Raw genomic sequence first — 26,954 nt, 5'->3', positions numbered from 1 at the left:
AGGTTTGTGTTCTGTGTTAGGCCCTAAAGTTTAGGCTTATGCACTAATGCCAGATAGCATAAAAAGAATGAAAGAAAAACCTCAATGTAGCCGATAGATATAGATTGCACAATAATTATACATTTTAGGGTATTGTTTTCTCTTTATTTAACCCGACCACCCCCCACCCGCCCTTCATCCACACAATATTTCATGACCCTAAACCTGCCCGCTGCACAGATATAACTGCAGGGACTGCTGGTTATGAGCCAACCCGCATCACTACTGTACAGATAAGAGCCCTACAGTATCTGTGCATGTGCCTGCTCCTGAGCCATATCCATCCACTGGGACTCTTTACTGTGAAAGGTTTAAATGTTGCACAGATTATTTGGCATCCGTGCATTTTATTTCCCAGTTTGGCATCGTGGTTGAATTACTATACTGTAAAAGAAACACCGTCTGTTCCGTTTCTCCCTCATCACTTAGTAAGCATCCTATAAAGGTAGCAGCTGTGAATGTGTATTTAAATGTTGGGACTGTGTCAAAGACGTAACACCACTAATTTACGTTAGCCTTTATCATTTCATGGTTATTGAAAGGTGACTGACAAGTCAAAACAGAACCAGCCGGCACCATACCACCCTGCATACCATTGCTTGCTTGCTTCTGAAGCTAATCAGGGTTGGTTCTGGTCAGTCCCTGGATGGGAAACCAGATGTAAGTGGTGTTGGAGGGCCCGTTAAACGGATGTCTGTTAAACGGGTGTCCTGACTCTCTGAGGTCATTAAAGATCCCATGGCACTTATCGTAAGAGTAGGGGAGTTAACCCTGGTGTCCTGGCTAAATTCCCAATCTGGCCCTCAAACGATCACGGTCACCTAATAATCCCTACTTTACAATAGCCTCTTTCATCCCCCTCCTCTCCCCTGTAACTATTCCCCAGGTCATTGCTGTAAATGAGAACGTGTTCTCAGTCAATTTACCTGGTAAAATAACAGATAAAATTGTATGTCTTCTACTTCAAAATGGTGGATAATTTGAGCTGATGCTGAAAACAGTTATCTACATGTATAATTCATACTGTGCAGTATTACAGCATTGGCAGCATATTTGATTAGTTCAAAAACAGCAACTGTCTAACTAGCCAACAGCAACTGTCTAACTAGCCAACAGCAACTGTCTAACTAGCCAACAGCAACTGTCTAACTAGCCAACAGCAACTGTCTAACTAGCCAACAGCAACTGTCTAACTATCCAACAGCAACTGTCTAACTAGCCAACAGCAACTGTCTAACTAGCCAACAGCAACTGTCTAACTAGCCAACAGCAACTGTCTAACTAGCCAACAGCAACTGTCTAACTAGCCAACAGCAACTGTCTAACTAGCCAACAGCAACTGTCTAACTATCCAACAGCAACTGTCTAACTAGCCAACAGCAACTGTCTAACTAGCCAACAGCAACTGTCTAACTATCCAACAGCAACTGTCTAACTAGCCAACAGCAACTGTCTAACTAGCCAACAGCAACTGTCTAACTAGCCAACAGCAACTGTCTAACTAGCCTTAAAACTGTAATATCCTGTGGAGAATGTTAGGAGGCAGAATACAGTGTATCCACCTAGGACATGGTTAGATCTACAGGGGCTTATGAATTATCCCCCCCTCCCCTTGTTGCCTTACAAACTGTAATTAAAATAGTTTTTTTTTTTTGGGGGGTTGTATCATTTGATTTACACAACATGCAACAATATTTTTTATTGTGAAACAAACAAGAAATAACACACAAAAAAACAGAACTTGACCATGCATAACTATTCACGCCCCCATAAGTCAATACTTTGTAGAGCCACCTTTTGCAGCAATTACAGCTGCAAGTCTCTGGGGTATGTCTCTATAAGCTTGGCACATCAAGCCACTGGGATTTTTGCCCATTCTTCAAGGCAAAACTGCTCCAGCTCCTTCAAGTTGGATGGGTTCCGCTGGTGTACAGCAATCTTTAAGTCCTACCACAGATTCTCAATTGGATTGAGGTCTGAGCTTTGACTAGGCCATTCCAAGACATTTAAATGTTTTGCTTTAAACCACTCGAGTGTTTGTTTAGCATTGTGCTTAGGGTCATTGTCCTGCTGGAAGGGGAACCTCCGTCCCAGTCTCAAATCTCTTGAAGACTGAAACAGGTTTTCCTGAAGAATTTCCCTTTATTTAGCGCCATCCATCATTCCTTCAATTCTGACCAGTTTCCCAGGCCCTGCTGATGAAAAACATCCCCACAGCATGATGCTACCACCACCATGCTTCACTGTGGGATGGTGCTCTCGGGGTGATGCGAGGTGTTGGGTTTGCGCCAGACATAACATTTTCCTTGATGGCCAAAAAGCTAAATTTTAGTCTCATCTGACCAGAGTACCTTCTTAGTCTCATCTGACCAGTCTCCCACATGCCTTCTGGCGAACACCAAACGTGTTTACTTATTTTTTCTTTAAGCAATGGCTTTTTTCTGGCCACTCTTCCGTAAAGCCCAGCTCTGTGGAGTGTACGGTTTAAAGTGGTCCTATGGACAGATACTCAAATCTCCGCTGTAGAGCTTTGCAGCTCCTTCAGGCTTATCTTTGGTCTCTTTGTTGCCTCGGACTAATGCCCTCCTTGCCTGGTCCGTGCGTTTTGGTGGGCAGCCCTCTCTTGGCAGGTTTGTTTTGGTGCCATATTCTTGACATTTTTTAATAATGGATTTAATGGTGCTCCGTGGGATGTTCAAAGTTTCGGATATTTTTTTATAACCCAACCCTGATCTGTACTTCTCCACAACTTTGTCCCTGACCTGTTTGGAGAGCTCCTTGGTCTTCATGGTGCCGCTTGCTTGGTGGTGACCCTTGCTTAGTGGTGTTGCAGTCTCTGGGGCCTTTCAGAACAGAATACTGAGATCATGTGACAGATCATGTGACACTTAGATTGCACACAGGGAATTTATTGAACTAATGATGTGACCTCTGATGGTAAGTGGTTGTACCAGATCTTATTTAGGGGCCTCCTAGCAAAGGGGGTGAATACATATAATCATTTGTTTTGAAACAAGTTATTTTTTTCGTTTCATTTCACCAATTTGGACTATTTTGTGTATGTCCATTACATTAAATCCAAATAAAAATCCATTTAAATTACAGGTTGTAACGCAACAAAATAGGAAAAATGTGCAAGGCACTGTACCCATAACTTCTGTAGGACACAGTTAGACCTACCCATAACTACTATAGGACACAGTTAGACCTACCCATAACTACTGTAGGACACAGTTATACCTATAACTACTGTAGGACACAGTTATACCCATAACTACTATAGGACACAGTTAGACCTAGGACACAGTTAGACCTACCCATAACTACTGTAGGACACAGTTAGACCTACCCATAACTTCTGGGACACAGTTAGACCTACCCATAACTACTGTAGGACACAGTTAGACCTACCCATAACTACTGTAGGACACAGTTAGACCTACCCATAACTACTATAGGACACAGTTAGACCTACCCATAACTACTGTAGGACACAGTTATACCTATAACTACTGTAGGACACAGTTATACCCATAACTACTATAGGACACAGTTAGACCTACCCATAACTACTATAGGACACAGTTAGACCTACCCATAACTACTATAGGACACAGTTAGACCTACCCATAACTACTATAGGACACAGTTAGACCTAACCATAACTACTATAGGACACAGTAGACCTACCCATAACTACTATAGGACACAGTTAGACCTACCCATAACTACTATAGGACACAGTTAGACCTACCCATAACTACTATAGGACACAGTTAGACCTACCCATAACTACTATAGGACACAGTTAGACCTACCTACTATAACACAGTACTACCCATAACTACTATAGGACACAGTTAGACCTACCCATAACTACTATAGGACACAGTTAGATCTACCCATAACTACTATAGGACACAGTTAGACCTACCCATAATTACTATAGGACACAGTTAGACCTACCCATAACTACTATAGGACACAGTTAGACCTACCCATAACTACTATAGGACACAGTTAGACCTACCCATAACTACTATAGGACACAGTTAGACCTACCCATAACTACTATAGGACACAGTTAGACTACCCATAACTACTATAGGACACAGTTAGATCCATAACTACTATAGGACACAGTTAGACCTACCCATAACTACTATAGGACACAGTTAGACCTACCCATAACTACTATAGGACACAGTTAGACCTACCCATAACTACTATAGGACACAGTTAGACCTACCCATAACTACTATAGGACACAGTTAGACCTACCCATAACTACTATAGGACACAGTTAGACCTACCCATAACTACTATAGGACACAGTTAGACTAACTACTATAGGACACAGTTAGACCTACCCATAACTACTATAGGACACAGTTAGACCTACCCATAACTACTATAGGACACAGTTAGACCTACCCATAACTACTATAGGACACAGTTAGACCTACCCATAACTACTATAGGACACAGTTAGACCTACCCATAACTACTATAGGACACAGTTAGACCTACCCATAACTACTATAGGACACAGTTAGACCTACCCATAACTACTATAGGACACAGTTAGATCTACCCATAACTACTATAGGACACAGTTAGATCTACCCATAACTACTATAGGACACAGTTAGACCTACCCATAACTACTATAGGACACAGTTAGACCTACCCATAACTACTATAGGACACAGTTAGACCTACCCATAACTACTATAGGACACAGTTAGACCTACCCATAACTACTATAGGACACAGTTAGACCTACCCATAACTACTATAGGACACAGTTAGACCTACCCATAACTACTATAGGACACAGTTAGACCTACCCATAACTACTATAGGACACAGTTAGACCTACCCATAACTACTATAGGACACAGGACACAGTTAGGACACAGTTAGACCCCATAACTACTATAGGACACAGTTAGACCTACCCATAACTACTATAGGACACAGTTAGACCTACCCATAACTACTATAGGACACAGTTAGACCTACCCATAACTACTATAGGACACAGTTAGATCTACCCATAACTACTATAGGACACAGTTAGATCTACCCATAACTACTATAGGACACAGTTAGATCTACCCATAACTACTATAGGACACAGTTAGACCTACCCATAACTACTATAGGACACAGTTAGACCTACCCATAACTACTTTCTCTCACTGATGAAGTTTGTCACCACTGGTCTTGCACACACAAGCTGACAGGGGAGAATAATTGGCTTCTAGCTGACTTCCTGTCCATGTTGTGAGAGAGGTTGCTGTTGTTGCTTTCAGCTGAGGAAATGTTCTGTGCAGTAGCAGGTTGAAAGGGGCCTATATTTTCAGGTGGTTGGTTACAATGCTCAGCATTTCCTAGATGGAAACTCAGCGAAACCAACTGCCATTATCGATAGATCTGCATTCTGGATACTGGGAAATATAGGCCTGTTAGATTACAGGATCCTATTTGGTCTATATGAGATGGAAGATGCTACTTGATTAATCCCTCAGAGGAGTAACCTTGCTCATATTGATGAGTTGATTGAGTTTCGGGAGGATCTCCAAGACCTTGGTATGATTTCACATCCAGATAGTTGAGGATTGCCTTTTAGAGGAGTTTGACGGCTGTGGTATTGTGTCTGATGAAATAGTGTATCTGATGAAAATTAGATCGTTTTTTTTTTCTGTATATTTGACAGATGTCCACCTAATCGTGTGTTCAATAGTAAGAGTGAGACATACTGTGGATGAGTACAGGTCAGGATGTGGTTACCAGAGTAGATGAGCTGTGCTGACATCTGGCAGTCGTCTGGTTTCATGGTTTCAACAGGATACCAGATAAGTGAACAGCAGCCATGGTTTCGCTCTCAAGGGGAAAGTTCCGACATAAGAATAGGCCTTAATATGAAATAACGATAAACCAAAATCCCTAGCTTAGAATGAATTGAGAGACACAGCATGTTTCTGGTATGAGCCGACTGCTTTTTACACAACTCGTTGTCTTGGTTTGTTTTTGAGGGCTTTTCGCAGCGGGAAGTCTGAGGCTGGTTAATACCAAGTCAATTTATCACCGAGCTGGCTATTACAAAACCAAAGGACTTCTGTCACAGAGAAATAGGGCGATGCTATATGCCTACTGCTAGCAAGTTGTCCATTGAAGTCATTTTGTTTGCATAATATCCACAAACCTTGAGGTATTGAATTTTTAAATAAAACATTTTTTTAGGCTGTTTTAGTTTTGTTACTGTCGATACAGTAAGAAGGACTTGTTGATGTTGAAAGTTTGAACAGTAGTAGGTGGTGATGATTAACATGGGTAACCGGGATCCCAGGACTGATCCGGGAACACACTTCACATTTCCATGAAAAATACAATGACCTGGGAAATTACAACAACAAAAAAATGTCCCAATGTGGCACTAATGCAATTCCACAAAATACACAACATGTGCAGCAGCAGATTAGCAAAAAATAAAATAGGACCTTATCCAAACAGGCTGTGACATGGAAGCCTTTAACCTAGCGTATTTTTTTCACACGAAGTCACCATAAATACAAAGCACACATATAATTGACACTGCCAGACTGCACACACGACCCGAATGCAGTTAATAAACCCTACAGGAAAAACCTTTACAATAACGTGTTGCTCTTTGAGCTGCTATTGTGACTCTTCAGACAGTCACATGTGATAGGCACAATTCACTACATAGAAATGGTTTGTCAAGATCGGTGTGTGGAAGACTGGCCTGCACAGAGCCCTGACCTCAACCCAACCAACACCTTTAGAATGAATTGGAACGCCGCCTGCGAGACAGGCCTAATCGGCCAACATCAGTGCCCTACCTCAGAGTGGTGGCTGTTATAACAGCAAAGGGGGACCAACTCCATTTTAATGGCCATGATTTTGGAATGAGATGTTCGACGAGCAGGTATCCACATACTATTTCCACCCTTCATCTCCCCATTAGTCATTAGCTTTTTTATTTAGAGTTTAGATTGTATTAGGATCCCCATTAACCGACGCCAATGGTAGCATCTAGTCTTACTGGGGTCCGACACATCTAGTCTTACTGGGTTCAGACACATCTAGTCTTACTGGGGTTCAACACATCTAGTCTTACTGGGGTTTGACACATCTAGTCTTACTGGGGTTCAACACATCTAGTCTTACTGGGGTTCAACACATCTAGTCTTACTGGGGTCCGACACATCTAGTCTTACTGGGGTCCGACACATCTTATCTTACTGGGGTCCGACACATCTAGTCTTACTGGGGTCCGACACATCTTATCTTACTGGGGTCCGACACATCTAGTCTTACTGGGGTGCGTCACATCTTATCTTACTGGGGTCCGACACATCTAGTCTTACTGGGGTTCCGACACATCTTATCTTACTGGGCTCCGACACATCTAGTCTTACTGGGGTCCGACACATCTTATCTTACTGGGGTCCGACACATCTTAGTCTTACTGGGGTCCGACACATCTAGTCTTACTGGGGTCCGACACATCTTATCTTACTGGGGTTCGACACATCTAGTCTTACTGGGGTTCGACACATCTAGTCTTACTGGGGTTCGACACATCTTATCTTACTGGGGTTCCGACACATCTAGTCTTACTGGGGTTCGACACATCTAGTCTTACTGGGGTCCGACACATCTTATCTTACTGGGGTCCGACACATCTAGTCTTACTGGGGTTCGACACATCTAGTCTTACCGGGGTCCGACACATCTAGTCTTACCGGGGTCCGACACATAACGAAAAGCCATTACAGACAAAATACTTTACAATTTACATGTCATTTAAAGGGACATAGAGTTGATCAGGCTGTTGATTGTGGCCTGTGGAATGTTGTCCCACTCCTCTTCAACGGCTGTGCGAAACTGCTGGATATTGGCTGGAACTGGAACACGCTGTCATACACGTCGATCCAGAGCATCCCAAACATGCTCAATGTGTGACATGTCTGGTGAGTAATGCAGGCCATGGAAGAACTGGGCCATTTTCAACTTCCAGGAAATGTGTACAGATCCTTGCGACATGGGGCTGTGCATTATCAGGCTGAAACATGAGGTGATGGCGGCGGATGAATGGCACGACAATGGGCCTCGTCACGGTATCTCTGGGCATTCAAATTTCCATAGATAAAATGGAATTGTGTTCGGTATCCGTATCTTATGCCTGCCCATACCATAACCCCATCGCCACCTTGGGGCACTCTGTTCACAACGTCAACGGTTGTGAGGCTGGTTGGACATACTGCCAAATTCTCTAAAATGACATTGGAGGCGGCTTATGGTAGAGAAATTAACTTTCAAATCTCTGGCAACAGCTCTGGTGGACATTCCTGCAGTCAGCATGTCAATGGCACTGCTCCCTCAAAACTTGAGCCATCTGTAGCATTGTGTTGTGTCACAAAACTGCACGTTTTAGTGAGATCACAGGTGCATCTGTGTAATGATTATGCTGTTTAATGAGCTTCTTGATATGCCACACCTGTCAGGTGGATGGATTATGTTGGTTTTTAATGTTTTAAACACTTCCCATTTTTGGTGTGGCATGAGTGAGTGTGTAGTACTGGGAGGAGTGTGTACTGTCTAGTGAGTGTGTAGTACTGCCTGTCTAGGGACTGGGACTGGGAGGAGTGTGTACTGTCTAGTGAGTGTGTAGTACTGCCTGTCTAGGGACTGGGACTGGGAGTGTGTACTGTCTAGTGAGTGTGTAGTACTGCCTGGGACTGGGAGGAGTGTGTACTGTCTAGGGACTGGGACTGGGACTGGGAGGAGTGTGTACTGTCTAGTGAGTGTGTAGTACTGCCTGTCTAGGGACTGGGACTGGGAGGAGTGTGTACTGTCTAGTGAGTGTGTAGTACTGCCTGTCTAGGGACTGGGACTGGGAGGAGTGTGTACTGTCTAGTGAGTGTGTAGTACTGCCTGTCTAGGGACTGGGACTGGGAGGAGTGTGTACTGTCTAGTGAGTGTGTAGTACTGCCTGTCTAGGGGCTGGGACTGGGAGGAGTGTGTACTAGTGAGTGTGTAGTACTGCCTGTCTAGGGACTGGGAGGAGTGTTTACTGTCTAGTGAGTGTGTAGTACTGCCTGTCTAGGGACTGGGACTGGGAGAAGTGTGTACTGTCTAGTGAGTGTGTAGTACTGCCTGTCTAGGGACTGGGAGAAGTGTGTACTGTCTAGTGAGTGTGTACTCCACTGGACTGTGGGAGGAGTGTGTACTCCACTGGGACTGGGAGGAGTGTGTACTGTCTAGTGAGTGTGTAGTACTGCCTGTCTAAGGACTGGGACTGGGAGGAGTGTGTACTGTCTAGTGAATGTGTACTCCACTGAGTGTGTACTCCACTGAGTGTGTACTCCACTGAGTGTGTACTCCACTGAGTGTGTACTCCACTGAGTGTGTACTCCACTGAGTGTGTACTGTCTAGTGAGTTTGTACTACAGTATTATGTAACAGATTAGTGTTGAGGGAAGGAGGCTGTAATCAAATGAAACAAGATAACAGATGGGCATTGAGCCTGCGGAAACAACAAGGAGTAGCTAATGCTTTGTGGAATACTATCAGTACGACACCGTTGAAAGGGGTTTCTGAAGCCTATCTGTACCTTTCAACAGCTGTAATTTGATAGTAGTCTATGTGATGTTCTTCCACATTGTCATTTTTAGCCTTTATAGTTAATATTCTATGTTACCGAGGTCAAGAAAGCATTTTATTTTGTACTTATGTCAGCTCTCGCTCTCCCCCCTCCCCTGTCTCCCCAGCAGGTGGTCTAGTCACAGCTGATGAGTGTGATGATGATGATGATGGGAGGAGGCTACTGCAGCCGAAGGTGCAGCCCCCCACGCCAGTGCTAGTACCTGTCTCCAGTCTCCAACCCCTGGTTCCTCTGCCAGCCCTGGTCCCACTTGGCACCACCTCTGGCCCCACCATGGCTAACCACCTGGAGCTTCTCAATGAGCTGCAGCAGCTGGACAAGGTGCCTAGCCTGGAGCGCCTGAGGGCTGCCCAGAAGCGCCGCACACAGCAGTTGAAGAGATGGGCCGTGTACGAGAAGGAGATGCAGAACAAGAAACGCAAGGCGGAAAAGAGAAGGAACGCTAATCATGCCACCGCCATGGAGGCTAAACGGCACGTATCGTTTGCTGCTAGTGTGGCGCTGCTAGAGGCCTCGGCACGGAACGATCCTGAAGAAGGTAAGAGGACAGGAGGAGAGAACACACACACCCTATCTCCTCATCCTATCACATATGGTGGAGAATGCAGGCACATACACACACACAAACACAAAATTAACCATGTAAAAAAAAAAACATTTTGCCTAACGAGCATCAGAGCACCCCAATCAATAAGAAGAAATCCAGGGTCAGAGAACCCACAAACCATTAGTTGGGTTGACTGTCAAAAGAGCTCATTCCACTCCAAATGAATCATCCCAAGGTCCCTCATTAGGTTTTAAAGAGCCCCTGAACATGCTGATTGGCACGTGTTTTCTGTTGCAAATTAGAAAAACAAGATATCAGTCTCGGAGGTGTTTCCTGACCGATTCAGTTTGGTTAATGATGATTGTCCCTCATGAGACACTGTAGGAAGCTTATTTCACTTCCTTAAAATCTCCAGAATGAATCTAAGATATCTTAAGAAATTTGTAATTAATTTTGAATTTTTGTACGAGGATGTTTTAGTTTTTGTGCAGTATTTCTTATGTAAACAGTCAGAGCTGTTGGGCAGGTCTGTCTCACGGTCTATGCTATTGGATAGAGAGTGATCACCGCAGCTGGTCACCCCATGTTAGTGGGCAAATGGACATTGTCAAATAATTTAAAAAAAATAATAATTTACCCAGTGTGATGCACATATGTTCCAAACTCAGTGTTGGATGAGACTGACTTTATGACTAAAATGATCCTATTTACACTTTGTTACTGACTCATATCGATACCACAGGCTGTTTTCAAAGGGATTTGTTGCTTTTTAAAGGCAGTTGCTCTTTAACAGAAGGAGTAGTCACAGGTGTTATTCTACAGATGAAGCCCAGTCAGTATGATGCTGCTACAATTATGCTGAACAAACGCAACATGCAACAATTTCATTGATTTTACTGAGTTTGTATTTGTATTTATTATGGATCCCCATTAGTTCCTGCCAAGGCAGCAGCTACTCTTCCTGGGGTTTATTATGGATCTCCATTAGTTCCTGCCAAGGCAGCAGCTACTCTTCCTGGGGTTTATTATGGATCCCATTAGTTCCTGCAGCTACTCTTCCTGGGGTTTATTATGGATCCCCATTAGTTCCTGCCAAGGCAGCAGCTACTCTTCCTGGGGTTTATTATGGATCTCCATTAGTTCCTGCCAAGGCAGCAGCTACTCTTCCTGGGGTTTATTATTGATCCCCATTAGTTCCTGCCAAGGCAGCAGCTACTCTTCCTGGGGTTTATTAAGGAAATCAGTCAATTTAAATAAATTCATTAGGCCCTAATCTATGGATTTCACATGAGTGGGCAGGGGCGCAACAATGGGTGGGCCTGGGAGGAAATAGGCCCACCCACTGGGGTGCCAGGCCCAGCCAATCAGAATGAGTTTTTCCCCATAAAAGGGCTTCATTACAGACAGAAATAGTCCTCAGTTTCATCAGCTGTCCGGGTGCTGGTCTCAGACTATCCCACAGGTGAAGAGGCCGGATGTGGAGGTCCTGGGCTGGTGTGGTTACACCTGGTCTGCGGTTGTGAGGCCGGTTGGACGTACTGCCAAATTCTCTAAAACGATGCTGGAGGCTTATGGTAGTGAAATCCACATTAAATTCTCTGGCAATAGCTCTGGACATTCCTGCAGTCAGCATGCCAATTGCACGCTCCCTGAAAACTTGAGACATCTGTGGCATTGTATTGTGTGTCAAAACTGCACATTTTAGAGTGACCTTTTATTGTCCCCAGCACAAGGTGCATTTGTGTAATGATAATGCTGTTTAATCAGCTTCTTGATATGCCACACATGTCAGGTGGATGGATCATCTTGGAAAAGGAGAAATTCTCTTTTTTGGTGCATATGGAACATTTCTGGGGTCTTTTATTTCAGTTCATGAAACATGGGACCAACACTTCACAGATTGTGTTTCTATTTTCTTCAGTATTGATGTAGCTAGAGGGTAATACTGCCCAGTTGTTCAGACTTCCAGCAACCTATTTCCTATGTAGTCCACTACTTTCGACTAGGGTCAATGTCACCCTATTTCCCATGTAGTGCTGTACTTTCGACTAGGGTCAATGTCACCCTATTTCCTATGTAGTGCTGTACTTTCGACTAGGGCCAATGGCACCCTATTTCCTATGTAGTCCACTACTTTCGACTAGGGCTAATGTCACCCTATTTCCTATGTAGTGCACAACTTTCGACTAGGGCCAATGGCACCCTATTTCCTATGTAGTGCACTACTTTTGGCCACGGTCAATGGAAATTCAAACATTGCAGATTTGTAAAATGAATTTTTGATGCAACTGCATACTAATCAGTAACCAATGTATATATACAACTGACCTGTATGCTTATACCTTAGATGTCCTCATGCTCTCTCGCAGCTTGGATAGACACTTTGTGCCACATAATACAATCAGTCCATCGACAAAACGATAGCTCACTAGGGATTGTTTCATTATGCAGACAGTGCAGTCTAGCTTATCTATAGCTATATACAGTATTTAGGAACTCTGACTCCTCGCTGTCAGGGCTATCCGTCTCATCACTTGTAGGCTCACCAATGTTCACAGAAGGGGGTCGCGGCCGCTGGGTCTCTGGCAGTCGTCAGCTTGGTTTCGGGAAGAGGAGTTGGAGAGCTCGCACTCTCTCTAGAGCAGGGATGGGCAACTTTGATGGGTTTGGGGCCACAAAACAACGTAATTCATCACAAGGGGCCGCCATGGTTGCCATGTACCCACATCGCCCCTCCCCCACCTTGTGAGCAAAACATTTTAGCGACCCTCTATTTTATTGTAAGCAGTAGTCATGAGCCTATGAACCAGAGTTATACTGTTAGCACTGAGGTGGTGTGCCCTAATAGGAAGACCACTTTGTGCAGCTCACCCTGCACTATCAGCTCCAATATAAATAACATGAGCATGTCTACTTCTGATAAGCCTCCCAGTAAAGCATTAAAAACAATCAAGCAACCCAGAAAAATGCTAAAAATAGCCCATATTTAACACATGCAGCCTGAGAACCAAGGTCCATGAAGTCAATAACTTGCTTGTAACGGATGACATTCATCTCTGAAACTCACTTAGATAATACTTTTGATGATACAGTGGTAGCAATACATGGTTCTAACATCTACCGGAAAGACAGAAATGCTAAAATGGGGCGGTGTTGCGGTCTAATCAAATCAAATGTATTTATAAAGCCCTTCTTACATCAGCTGGTATCTCAAAGTGCTGTACAGAAACCCAGCCTAAAACCCCACACAGCAAGCAAGGCAGGTGTAGAAGCACGGTGGCTAGGAAAAACTCCCTAGAAAGGCCAAAACCTAGGAAGAAACCTAGAGAGGAACCAGGCTATGTGGGGTGGCCAGTCCTCTTCTGGCTGTGCTGGGTGGAGATTTTAACAGAACATGGCCAAGATGTTCAAATGTTCATAAATGACCAGCATGGTCAAATAATAATAATCACAGTGGTTGTCGAGGGTGCAACAGGTCAGCACCTCAGGAGTAAATGTCTGTTGGCTTTTCATAGCCGATCATTCAGAGTATCTCTACCGCTCCTGCTGTCTCTAGAGAGTTGAAAACAGCAGGTCTGGGACAGGTAGCGCGTCCGGTGAACAGCTCAGGGTTCCATAGCCGCAGGCAGAACAGTTGAATCTGGAGCAGCAGCACGGCCAGGTGGACTGGGGATAGCAAGGAGTCATCATGCCAGGTAGCCCTGAGGCATGGTCCTAGGGCACAGGTCCTCCGAGAGAGAGAAAGAAAGAGAGAATTAGAGAGAGCATACTTAAGTTTACACAGGACACCGGATAAGACAGGAGAAATACTCCAGATATAACAGACTGACCCTAGCCCTCCGACACATAAATTACTGCAGCATAAATACTGGAGGCTGAGACAGGAGGGGTCAGGAGACACTGTGGCCCGATCCGATGATACCCCCGGACAGGGCCAAACAGGAATGATATAACCCCACCCACTTTGCCAAAGCACAGCCCCCACACCACTAGAGGGATATCTTCAACCACCAACTTACCATCCTGAGACAAGGCCGAGTATAGCCCGCAAAGATCTCCGCCACGGCACAACCCAAGGAGGGGCGCCAACCCGAACAGGAAGGCCACGTCAGTGACTTAACCCACTCAAGTGATGCACCCCTCTTAGGGACGGCATGGAAGAGCACCAGTAAGCCAGTGACTCAGCCCCTGTAATAGGGTTAGAGGCAGATAATCCCAGTGGAGACAGGGGAACCGGCCAGGCAGAGACAGCAAGGGCGGTTCGTTGCTCCAGAGCCTTTCCGTTCACCTTCCCACTCCTGGGCCAGACTACACTCAATCATATGACCCACTGAAGAGATGAGTCTTCTATAAAGACTTAAAGGTTGAGACCGCGTTTGCATCTCTCACATGGATAGACAGACCATTCCATAAAAATGGAGCTCTATAGGAGAAAGACCTACCTCCAGCTGTTTGCTTAGAAATTCTAGGGACAATTAGGAGGCCTGCGTCTTGTGACCATAGCGTACGTATAGGTATGTACGGCAGGACCAAATCGGAAAGATAGGTAGGAGCAAGCCCATGTAATGCTTATTCAGAACCACAGTCCTGTAAAGCTTAGAGACGATCTACTGTTAAATACTGTTGAAGTAATATGGCTACATGTTCATCTGCCTCACCTAAAGTCCATTCTGGTGGGAAGCTGCTATAGATCACCAAGTGCTAACAGTCAGTATCTGGATAACATGTATGAAATGCTTGATAATGTATGTGATATTAACAGAGAAGTATATTTTCTGGGTGATTTTAAATATTGACTGGCTGCCCTCTCAAGAAAAAAACGTCAAACTGTAACCAGTGCCTGCAGCCTGGTTCAGGTTGTCAGTCAACCTACCAGGGTAGTTACAAACAGCACAGGAATGAAATCATCATGTATTGATCACATCTTTACTAACGCTGCAGAAATGTGATTTAAAGCAGCATCCAAATCCATTGGATGTAGTGATCACAATATAGTAGCCACATCTAGGAAAACCAAAGTTCCAAAGGCTGGTCCTAATATAGTGTATAAGAGGTCATAGGTCATACAATAAGCTTTGTAGTGATTCCTATGTTGATGATGTAAAGAATATTTGTTGGTCTGTGGTGTGTAATGAGGAATAAACAGACGCTGCTCTTGACACATTTATGAAATTGCTTATTCCAGTTACTAATAAGCATTCACCCATTAAGAACATGACAGTAAAAACTGTTAAATCTCCTTGGATTGATGAGGAATTGAAAAAATGTATGTTTGAGAGGGATGAGACAAAAGGTCTGGCCGCCCCAACTGATTGACAAACATACTGAAAATTAAGAAATCACGTGACTAAATAAAAAATAAACTACTATGAAACAAAGATAAATGATATAAAGAATGAAAGTAAAAAGCTTTGGAGCACCTTAAATTGAGTTTGGGGGAAAAAAGCCAACTCGGCTCCATCATTCATTGAATCAGATGGCTCATTCATCAAAGCCCACTGACATTGCCAACTACTTTAATGACTTTTTCATTGGCAAGATAAGCAAACTTAGGGATGACATGCCAGCAACAAATGCTGACACTACACTTCCAAGTATATCTGACCAAATTATGAAAGACAAGAAATTTACTTTTGATTCCGTAAAGTCAATGTGGAAGAGGTGAATTCTGTTTTGTTGTAAATCAACAGGGGTCTGACAATCTGGATGGAAAATTACTGAGGATAATAGCGGACTATATTGCCACCCCAGCTTTTGACATTATCGATCATAGTCTGCTGCTGGAAACACATATGTGTTAATGGCTTTACACCCCCTGCTATAATGTGGATAAAGTGTTACCTGTCTAACAGAACACAGAGGGTGTTAATGGCTTTACACCCCCTGCTATAATGTGGATAAAGTGTTACCTGTCTAACAGAACACAGAGGGTGTTAATGGCTTTACACCCCTGCTATAATGTGGATAAAGTGTTACCTGTCTAACAGAACACAGAGGGTGTTAATGGCTTTACACCCCTGCTATAATGTGGATAAAGTGTTACCTGTCTAACAGAACACAGAGGGTGTTAATGGCTTTACACCCCTGCTATAATGTGGATAAAGTGTTACCTGTCTAACAGAACACAGAGGGTGTTAATGGCTTTACACCCCCTGCTATAATGTGGATAAAGTGTTACCTGTCTAACAGAACACAGAGGGTGTTAATGGCTTTACACCCCCTGCTATAATGTGGATAAAGTGTTACCTGTCTAACAGAACACAGAGGGTGTTAATGGCTTTACACCCCCTGCTATAATGTGGATAAAGTGTTACCTGTCTAACAGAACACAGAGGGTGTTATGGCTTTACACCCCCTGCTATAATGTGGATAAAGTGTTACCTGTCTAACAGAACACAGAGGGTGTTCTTCAATGGAAGCCTCTCCAACATCATCCAGGTAGAATCAGGAATTCCTCTGTTTAGGTCCCTTGCTTCTTTCAATCTTTACTAACGATATGTCTTGAGCTTTGAGTAAGGCCAGTGTGTCTCAGTATGCAGATGACTCAACACTATACACGTCAGCTACTACCACGACTGAAATGACTGCAACACTTAACAAAGAGCTGCGGTTAGTTTCAAAATGGGTAGCAAGGAATAAGCTAGTGCTAAATATGTCCAAAACTAAAATAAGTAATGTGGAAATTGAGCAAGTTGAGGTGACCAAACTGCTTGTAAACTGTCATGGTCAAAACATATTGATACAGTAGTAGCTAAGATGGGGAGAAGTCTGTCCATAATAAAGCGCTGCTCTGCCTTAACAACCCTATCAACAAGGCAGGTCCTACAGGCCCTAGTTTATACCTTCTTAACAACACTATCAACAAGGCAGGTCCTACAGGCCCTAGTTTCTACCTTCTTAACAACACTATCTATACTATTGTATTGTATATTGTATCTATACTATACAATATACAATATACAATATACAATATAATATACAATATACTATACAAGGGAAAATTGCAGTTGGCTCAGACCAGGGCAGCACGGCTGGCCCTTAAAAGTACACTGGAGAGAGAACATTAATGACACGCATGTCAATCTCTCCTGGCTCAAAGTGGAAGAGAGATTGACTTCATCATTACTTGTTTTTGTAAGAGGTTTTGAGAAGCTGAATGTACAGAGCTGTCTGTTTAAACTACTGGCACAAAGCGCGGTACATTCAGCTTCTCAACACCTCTTACAAAAACAAGTAATGATGAAGTCAATCTCTCTTCCACTTTGAGCCAGGAGAGATTGACATGCGTGTCATTAATGTTAGCTCTTGGACACCCATTCATACCCCACAAGACATGTCACCAGAGGTCTCTTCACAGTCCCCAAGTCCAGAACAGACTATGGGAGGTGTACAGTACTACATAGAGCCATGACTACATGGAACTCTAGTCCACATCAGGTAACTGATGTAAGCAGTAGAATCAGATTTAAAAAAACAGGTAAAAATACACCTTATGGAACAACGGGGACTGTGAAGAGGGGCGGCAGGGTAGCCTAGTGGTGGCAGGGTAGCCTAGTGGTGGCAGGGTAGCCTAGTGGTGGCAGGGTAGCCTAGTGGTGACAGGGTAGCCTAGTGGTGGCAGGGTAGCCTAGTGGTGACAGGGTAGCCTAGTGGTGGCAGGGTAGCCTAGTGGTGACAGGGTAGCCTAGTGGTGGCAGGGTAGCCTAGTGGTGGCAGGGTAGCCTAGTGGTGGCAGGGTAGCCTAGTGGTGGCAGGGTAGCCTAGAAGGTTGCAAGGTACAAATCTGTCGTTCTGCCCCTGAACAGGCAGTTAAACCCACTGTTCCTAGGCCGTCACTGACAATAAGAATTTGTTCTTAACTGACTTGCCTGGTTAAATAAAGGTAAAAAAAAATAAAAAAGAGAGAGACACACACAAAGGTACAGACACACGCATAAGCACACATTGTGATATTGTTGTATGGTGGTTGTGGACATGTTGTGGTGTAGGGATGTTATATGATGGACTGTTTTATCTTTAGTTTGTTCAGTACAAACACAGTTCACTGTTTTATCAGTTGTTTTATATGTGATGTGGATGGTTTGATGTGTTTGGGCCCCAGGAAGAGTAGCTGCTGCCTTGGCAACAGCTAATGGGGATCCCTAATAAATACTAATATACCCACAACTTGTGAGGTCAGTGAGATGTGTGCCATCCACCACTTCTGATGTCCCTAGTCTTCTGCTGAGCATTTCCAATTTGGCTGTGGGCTGAGCTGTTGTTTGGTGTATTGTGTTGTTGCAGGGCTGTTTAGTTGTGTGTGTGTGTGTGTGTGTGTGTGTGTGTGTGTGTGTGTGTGTGTGTGTGTGTGTGTGTGTGTGTGTGTGTGTGTGTGTGTGTGTGTGTCAGTCAGTTGTGGTATATGTTGTCTCTAGAGTGTAAACAGTGTAAACATTGTGTTTGGTGTGCCTGAGAGTGAGACCCAGTCAATCAGGCCCTGCGGCAGCTGGCTAATTGAGGATTGTTGGATTTTCTTAATCTGTGTTCAGTCCCTCTGTTATGGTCTGTTCTGTTCTACTCTGTTATGTCTGTTCTACTCTGTTATGTTCTAATCTGTTCGGTTCTGTTCTACTCTGTTATGTTCTGTTCTACTCTGTTATGTCTGTTCTACTCTGTTATGTTCTAATCTGTTCGGTTCTGTTCTACTCTGTTATGTTCTGTTCTAATCTGTTCTGTTCTATTCTGTTCTGTTCTACTCTGTTCTGTTCTGTTCTAATCTGTTCGGTTCTGTTCTATTCTGTTCTGTTCTACTCTGGTATGTTCTGTTCTGTTCTAATCTGTTCAGTTCTGTTCTATTCTATTATGTTCTGTTCTACTCTGTTATGTTCTGTTCTAATCTGTTCTGTTCTACTCTGTTATGTTCTGTTCTAATCTGTTCGGTTCTGTTCTATTCTGTTCTGTTCTACTCTGTTATGTTCTGTTCTAATCTGTTATGTTCTGTTCTAATCTGTTATGTTCTGTTCTAATCTGTTATGTTCTGTTCTACTCTGTTATGTTCTGTTCTAATCTGTTATGTTCTGTTCTACTCTGTTATGTTCTGTTCTAATCTGTTATGTTCTGTTCTACTCTGTTATGTTCTGTTCTATTATGTTCTGTTCTACTCTATTATGTTCTGTTCTAATCTGTTCTGTTCAACTCTGTTATGTTCTGTTCTACTCTGTTATGTTCTGTTCTGTTCTACTCTGTTCTGTTCTACTCTGGTATGTTCTGTTCTAATCTGTTCGGGTTCTGTTCTACTATGTTATGTTGTGTTATACTCTATTATGTTCTGTTCTGTTCTCCTCTGCTCTGTTCTGTTCTCCTCTGCTCTGTTCTGTTCTACTCTGTTCTGCTCTGTTGTTCTTCTCTGTTCCCAAACTGCTAATCACTACTAAAAGACAGAGGGATGGAGAGAGGGAGGAGGGAGAGAGGGTGAGAGAGAAGGCAAGAGGGAGGGGCAGGGGGGAAAGGGTGGGAGAGGCAAAGGGGTCAAAGCGACCGAGGCAGACAGAAAGCGAGAAAGAGAAGATGCTGATTAAGTCGGGAAGATCCCTTAAAGAATGAGTAATCACTTCCTGGGCTTTTGAGACTGTTGAGAGTGCTGATCCCTTATAGAATGAGTAATCGCTTCCTGGGCTTTTGAGACTGTTGAGAGTGCTGATCCCTTATAGAATGAGTAATCACTTCCTGGGCTTTTGAGACTGTTGAGAGTGCTGATCCCTTATAGAATGAGTAATCACTTCCAGGGCTTTTGAGACTGTTGAGAGTGCTGATCCCTTATAGAATGAGTAATCACTTCCAGGGCTTTTGAGACTGTTGAGAGTGCTGATCCCTTATAGAATGAGTAATCACTTCCTGGGCTTTTGAGACTGTTGAGAGTGCTGATCCCTTATAGAATGAGTAATCACTTCCTGGGCTTTTGAGACTGTTGATAGTGCTGATCCCGGGTTGACTGTCTGTCTACCCTAGATTTCGAGCAACTATAGAGGGCAGAGAGCTAGAGGACATAGCCTGGCCAGTAGCCACAGTAATGTCTAGCTAGAGGACATAGCCTATATAGAGTGGCCAGTAGTCACAGTAATGTCTAGCTAGAGGACATAGCCTATATAGCCTGGCCAGTAGTCACAACAATGTCTAGCTAGAGGACATAGCCTATATAGAGTGGCCAGTAGTCACAGCAATGTCTAGCTAGAGGACATAGCCTATATAAGAGTGGCCAGTAGCCACAGTAATGTCTAGATAAAGGACATAGCCTGGCCAGTAGCCATAGTAAAGACCAGTAGCCACAGTAATGTCTAGCTAAAGGACATAGCCTATATAGAGTGGCCAGTAGTCACAGTAATGACCAGTAGCCACAGTAATGTCTAGCTAAAGGACATAGCCTATATAGAGTGGCCAGTAGTCATAGTAATGTCTAGCTAGAGGACATAGCCTATATAGAGTGGCCAGTAGCCACAGTAATGACCAGTAGCCACAGTAATGTCTAGCTAGAGGACATAGCCTATATAGAGTGGCCAGTAGCCACAGTAATGTCTAGCTAGAGGACATAGCCTATATAGAGTGGCCAGTAGCCACAGTAATGACCAGTAGTCACAGTAATGTCTAGCTAAAGGACATAGCCTATATAGAGTGGCCAGTAGCCACAGTAATGACCAGTAGCCACAGTAATGTCTAGCTAGAGGACATAGCCTATATAGAGTGGCCAGTAGCCACAGTAATGACCAGTAGTCACAGTAATGTCTAGCTAAAGGACATAGCCTATATAGAGTGGCCAGTAGCCCCAGTAATGACCAGTACCACAGTTATGTCTAGCTAAAGGACATAGCCTATATAGAGTGGCCAGTAGTCACAGTAATGTCTAGCTAGAGGACATAGCCTATATAGAGTGGCCAGTAGCCACAGTAATGACCAGTAGTCACAGTAATGTCTAGCTAAAGGACATAGCCTATATAGAGTGGCCAGTAGCCACAGTAATGTCTAGCTAGAGGACATAGCCTATATAGAGTGGCCAGTAGTCACAGTAATGACCAGTAGCCACAGTAATGTCTAGCTAAAGGACATAGCGTATATAGAGCGGCCAGTAGTCACAGTAATGAGTTTACTTTGATGATAGGTTGGACTCAGGCTTTATGTTTGATTTGCTGTGCACTGTAGGGATGGTGTCTGTGTGTGATTTAACCATTGTACCACATTCGGCCTGTGGTTGGTCAGTCAGTCAGTCACTCTCACTTACACTAACATATGATAACATACTGTTCGTAAACTAAACACTAGTGTGTCTACATGCTGCTGTTGTGTTCGGTCCTCTTTTCTACTGGTTATCCATGGGTTGCTATGACACTTCCTATGCCAGGCACAGTTCAGAACAGAACCATCCCTGTCAGGGCTACACGGTGTACTAGCTCGGTCTTACTGATGCTGGGGATGAGGTGCTTCCTGTCCATTGACCTTTACACACCAAGCAATAGTCATGAGAGCGGAAGTCCTGAGACCTCGTCTATCTGCCAGTGATACTTTATGATGGTTGTGACCTCTGCTCTACAGCTACTGTGTGTCTTGGTTCTGGTACTGATGGTTGTGACCTCTGCTCTACAGCTGCTGTGGGTCTTGGTTCTGGTACTGATGGCTGCTCTGCTATCTGCTATAGTATCTGTTGTGTGTTGATATTTAGACTAATGGCTTTTTTTCACTTTACAGCCTCATCATGTGACAAGGTTGTAGGTTGATGGGGTCAGAGAGGCCATTATCAAAGATGGAGTGTATCAACATTTTAACATCGTCCTGAAAATAATGACACGCATATTGTGGAGGAAAACGCCCCCAGCCAGCCATTTTAACAGCGTTTGATATCGTCTCTTTGTGTTTCCTTTCGTTCCCACCGCAGCCCAGAGGTCATCCTCGTGATCACATGATGATAACACCCACTGCAGTAATCACCATTCTGTTAGAATCTAACTAGCTGTTTGTAAAAAACATTGGAAAAGATCCCAGAGCCATTTGGAGAGAGTGACTTTGCTCAGTTTGTCCACCACCTCTCCTCTCCCTGTTACCCATATCACCATGATTACATTTCAACAGAACAGGACAGTTAACAGCAGACGGTGAAAACAGGCAGTAGCAAGGCAAAGCTCTTTTTGGGCTGTAATTCTGACTTGAGATCTACACACTTAACTCTAATTTTCACACACGTCTCCCATTGACGTCAACAAATGATTTACACGAAATTGAGAGTTTAAGAAAAAAAGTGGAGGTATTGGTCTGCTTTCTCCTTTTTGCTCCGTATAATTGCCTCAGTAGAAAGTCACCTAACAGTAAGTGTCTCTCTGAGGACTTGTTGTCTCCTCTTGTTTCCTTATTAGAGAGAGGATGAGGTCCTTCAGAGACCTCCGACAGCCGATATGCATACATGAGCGCCACTTATAAGGCAGATGGACGTAGGAAAGGATGTTCGATGAGGCTGACCAATAGCGCTGAGCGCCACTTAAAAGGCAGATGGATGTCGGGAAGGCTGTTCGATGAGGCTGTCCGATAGGGCTGAGCGCCACTTATAAGGCAGATGGATGTCTGGAAGGCTGTCCGATAGGGCTGAGCGCCACTTAAAAGGCAGATGGATGTCGGGAAGGCTGTTCGATGAGGCTGTTCGATAAGGCTGAGCGCCACTTAAAAGGCAGATGGACGTAGGGAAGGATGTTCGATGAGGCTGAGCGCCACTTATAAGGCAGATGGATGTCGGGAAGGCTGTTCGATGAGGCTGTTCGATAAGGCTGAGCGCCACTTAAAAGGCAGATGGATGTCGGGAAGGCTGTTCGATGAGGCTGTTCGATAAGGCTGAGCGCCACTTAAAAGGCAGATGGACGTAGGGAAGGCTGTTCGATGAGGCTGTTCGATGAGGCTGTTCGATAAGGCTGAGACCCACTTATAACGCAGATGGACGTAGGGAAGGATGTTCGATGAGGCTGTTTATTAGTGGAAAGAGGAAAATATAATGGCATGTTGTTCCAGAATCACCTGCACACAACCTGTTGTCTCTCCTGCGTAGAGGAGATCTGGGGATCAATGACTAAATAAATGTTGTTCCAGAATCACCTGCACACAACCTGTTGTCTCTCCTGCGTAGAGGAGATCTGGGGATCAATGACTAAATAAATGTTGTTCATTCAACCTTCAGTCCAGTCAGTGTGTAAATACAAGCAGAGAAATGAGCTGTGTCATTTTCCCATAGGGCTGTGTTCTGACATCTGTGAAGACTCCCACTGACGTCAATGAATGATTTCTGTGAAAGTACGAGTTGCTTGTGATAATAGGGCTGTGGGCTGTGGTCTGTGAGGCTATACAGTGGGCACCGGTTATCTCTACGTTACTTTACTATTTATATTTTGGACTACTTTTACTTCACTACATTCCTAAAGAAAATATTGTACTTTTTACTCCGTACATTTTCCCTGACAACCAAAAGTACTCGTTACATTTTGAATGCTTAGCAGGACAGGAAAATTCAGAGCTGTGTTCTGAGATCTGTGAAGTCTCCCACTGACGTCAATGAATGATTTCCGTGAAAGTACGAGTTGCGTGTGGTAATCTCAACTCTGAATCGAGCCAGAGTAAAGAGGTGGTTGCGATCGTCCTCAAGATTATCTATAATTTTGACTAAGCAGTAATGACTAAGCTAAATGGTGTGAATCCTCAGTTGACTGGTCCTGTTTGCCAGATCAGCAGCTGAATGATGAACAACAGGTGGAGGTTAGGCCACATGGATTCACATGGCAGAGTTCAGTTAACCCTGAACGACCCCTGACTTTTGACTCTTGTCCTTAGCAGATCTTCCTGGTCCAGACGTGACAGACGTGACAGTTGGGCTAGTTTGACTTGACAGTTTAATCCTGGTCAAGACTTGACAGTTTGTCTGAGTTTAGTCATTACTAAAGCACTAGGCCTATTTACAGAGACAGTAACCCACAAACAAACATCGTATTTGTGTCCCTCCCCTACCGTGCCATACCCTTCCTGTTATTATGTAGATCTCTAGATATATGGTGACTTATGAGTTTAAGTCAGATTTATTCCATCAATTTTGATGACAGAGTTTGATGACTTCCCTCAGTACCTTACCGTCGCCCTCTAGCACTGTGGCATCAGGAAATCTATTTGAAATGGTCATAAGACCATGGCAGAAGACCATGTCAAGTCATTTACATTTTGAATCAGAATGACAAGTCTACAAGTAGGGTTTTGTGGTTGATTCTGCGGTATGTGGAGGAGAAGTTATGACTGTGTTGTGTGTATGCCTTTTACTGTCTGTACTGTCATTACTGTCTGTAACCTGCCTTTTGCTGTCTGTACTGTCATTACTGTCTGTACTGTCATTACTGTCTGTAACCTGCCTTTTACTGTCTGTAACCTGCCTTTTTGCTGTCTGTACTGTCATTACTGTCTGTAACCTGCCTTTTACTGTCTGTAACCTGCCTTTTTGCTGTCTGTACTGTCATTACTGTCTGTAACCTGCCTTTTACTGTCTGTACTGTCATTACTGTCTGTACTGTCATTACTGTCTGTACTGTCATTACTGTCTGTAACCTGTCTTTTACTGTCTCTAACCTGCCTTTTACTGTCTGCACTGTCATTACTGTCTGTACTGTCATTACTGTCTGTAACCTGTCTTTTACTGTCTCTAACCTGTCTTTTACTGTCTGTAACCTGTCTTTTACTGTCTGTAACCTGTCTTTTACTGTCTGTAACCTGTCTTTTACTGTCTGTAACCTGTCTTTTACTGTCTCTAACCTGTCTTTTACTGTCTGTAACCTGTCTTTTACTGTCTGTAACCTGTCTTTTACTGTCTGTAACCTGTCTTTTACTGTCTCTAACCTGCCTTTTACTGTCTGTAAACTGCCTTTTACTGTCTGTACTGTCATTACTGTCTGTACTGTCATTACTGTCTGTACTGTCATTACTGTCTGTAACCTGCCTTTTACTGTCTGTAACCTGTCTTTTACTGTCTCTAACCTGCCTTTTACTGTCTGTACTGTCATTACTGTCTGTAACCTGCCCTACAATTCCAAGATGGCTTAGTAGTCGGATGTTTATTTACCTTGATTTACCGACACGGATCCCCGCCGATCCATCACGACTGGTCTGCTGACGTATTCGTCTGAGGTGGTTTCAACAGGCTCTTCCATTGCGACATCGCCAAAGGCCTATCTGCTAGCCCCGGCCCGCTAGCTGTCTGAATCTCCGTGTCTCCAGCTCGCCAAGCGTAGTAGCGACTACTAAACAGCTCTCTGACTCACCTATTGCTGCACACTGGACCCTATGATCACTCGGCTACACATGCCTCTCCCTAATGTCATTATGCCTTGTCTATTGCTGTTTTGGTTAGGGATTATTGTCTTATTTCACTGTAGAGCCCCCAGTCCTGCCCAATATGCTAGATATTAGATTGAGCTTTTGTCCCACCCCCCCACACATGCAGTGACCTCACCTGGCTTAACTGGTGCCTCTAGAGACAAAACCTCTCTCATCGTCAATCAATGCCTAGGTTTACCTCCACTGTACTCACATCCTACAATACCCTTGTCTGTACATTATGCCTTGAATCTATTCTTCCACGCCCAGAAACCTCCTTTTACTCTCTGTTCCGGACGCACTAGATGACCAGTTCTTATAGCCTTTAGCCATACCCGTATCCTACTCCTCCTCTGTTCCTCTGGTGATGTAGAGGTTAACCAAGGCTCTGCAGCCCCCAGCATCACTCCCATTCCCCAGGCGCTCTCATTTGTTGACTTCTGTAACTATAATAGTCTTGGTTTCATGCATGTTAACATTAGAAGCCTCCTCCCTAAGTTTGTTTTATTCACTGCTTTAGCACACTCCCCCAACCCTGATGTCCTAGCTGTGTCTGAATCCTGGCTTAGGAAGGCCACCAAAAATCCTGAAATTTCCATCCCCAACTACAACATTTTCCGACAAGATAGTACTGCCAAAGGTGGCGGAGTTGCAATCTACTGCAGAGAGAGCCTGCAGAGTTCTGCCATACTATCCAGGTCTGTGCCCAAACAATTTGAGCTTCTACTTTTAAAAATCCACCTTTCCAGAAACAAGTCTCTCATCCAATCTGGTTTCTGAGCTGGTCATGGGTGCACCTCAGCCACGCTCAAGGTCCTAAACGATATCATAACCACCATCGATAAAAGGCAGTACTGTGCTGCTGTCTCGACCTGGCCAAGGCTTTTGACTCTGTCAACCACCACATTCTTATCGGCAGACTCAATAGCCTTGGCTTCTTAAATGACTACCTCGACTGGTTCATCAACTACTTCTCAGATAGTGTTCAGTGTGCCAAATCGGAGGGCCTGCTGTCCGGAACTCTGGCAGTCTCTATGGGGGTGCCACAGGGTTCAATTCTCAGGCCGACTCTTTTCTCTGTATATATCAATGATGTCTCTCTTGCTGCTGGTGATTCTCTGATCCACCTCTACGCAGACGACAACATTCTGTATAAATCTGTTCCTTATTTGGACACTGTGCTAACAAACCTCCAAACGAGCTTCAATGCCATACAACACTCCTTCCGTGGCCTCCAAATGCTTTTAAATGCTAGTAAAACTAAGTGCATGTTCTTCAACCGATTGCTGCCCGCACCCTCCCGCCCGACTAGCA

At 44.0% G+C, this 26,954-nt stretch overlaps 1 protein-coding gene across 4 annotated transcripts in view; it reads left to right on the top strand.

Annotated features, from left to right (window-relative positions):
• The window catches only part of ppp1r16b (protein phosphatase 1, regulatory subunit 16B), a 170,709-nt gene that overhangs the window by 42,751 nt on the left and 101,004 nt on the right, over window positions 1-26,954 (top strand). For 2 of the 4 annotated variants that reach the window (XM_042330162.1, XM_042330161.1), the window contains exon 2: window positions 9,846-10,274. In XM_042330162.1, coding sequence (XP_042186096.1) covers window positions 10,010-10,274 — 265 coding nt within the window. In that variant the 5' untranslated portion in view covers window positions 9,846-10,009. Of the gene's footprint in view, window positions 1-9,842; window positions 10,275-26,954 lie in introns of all 4 variants that reach the window. The other 2 variants (XM_042330163.1, XM_042330165.1) reach the window with 1 other exon arrangement.

This window comes from Oncorhynchus tshawytscha, linkage group LG02 (assembly GCF_018296145.1).
Source record: "Oncorhynchus tshawytscha isolate Ot180627B linkage group LG02, Otsh_v2.0, whole genome shotgun sequence".
NCBI classification, from domain to species: Eukaryota; Metazoa; Chordata; class Actinopteri; order Salmoniformes; family Salmonidae; genus Oncorhynchus; species Oncorhynchus tshawytscha.
Note: the sequence above shows the minus strand (reverse complement) of the source record. Positions and strands in the feature narration are given on the sequence as shown.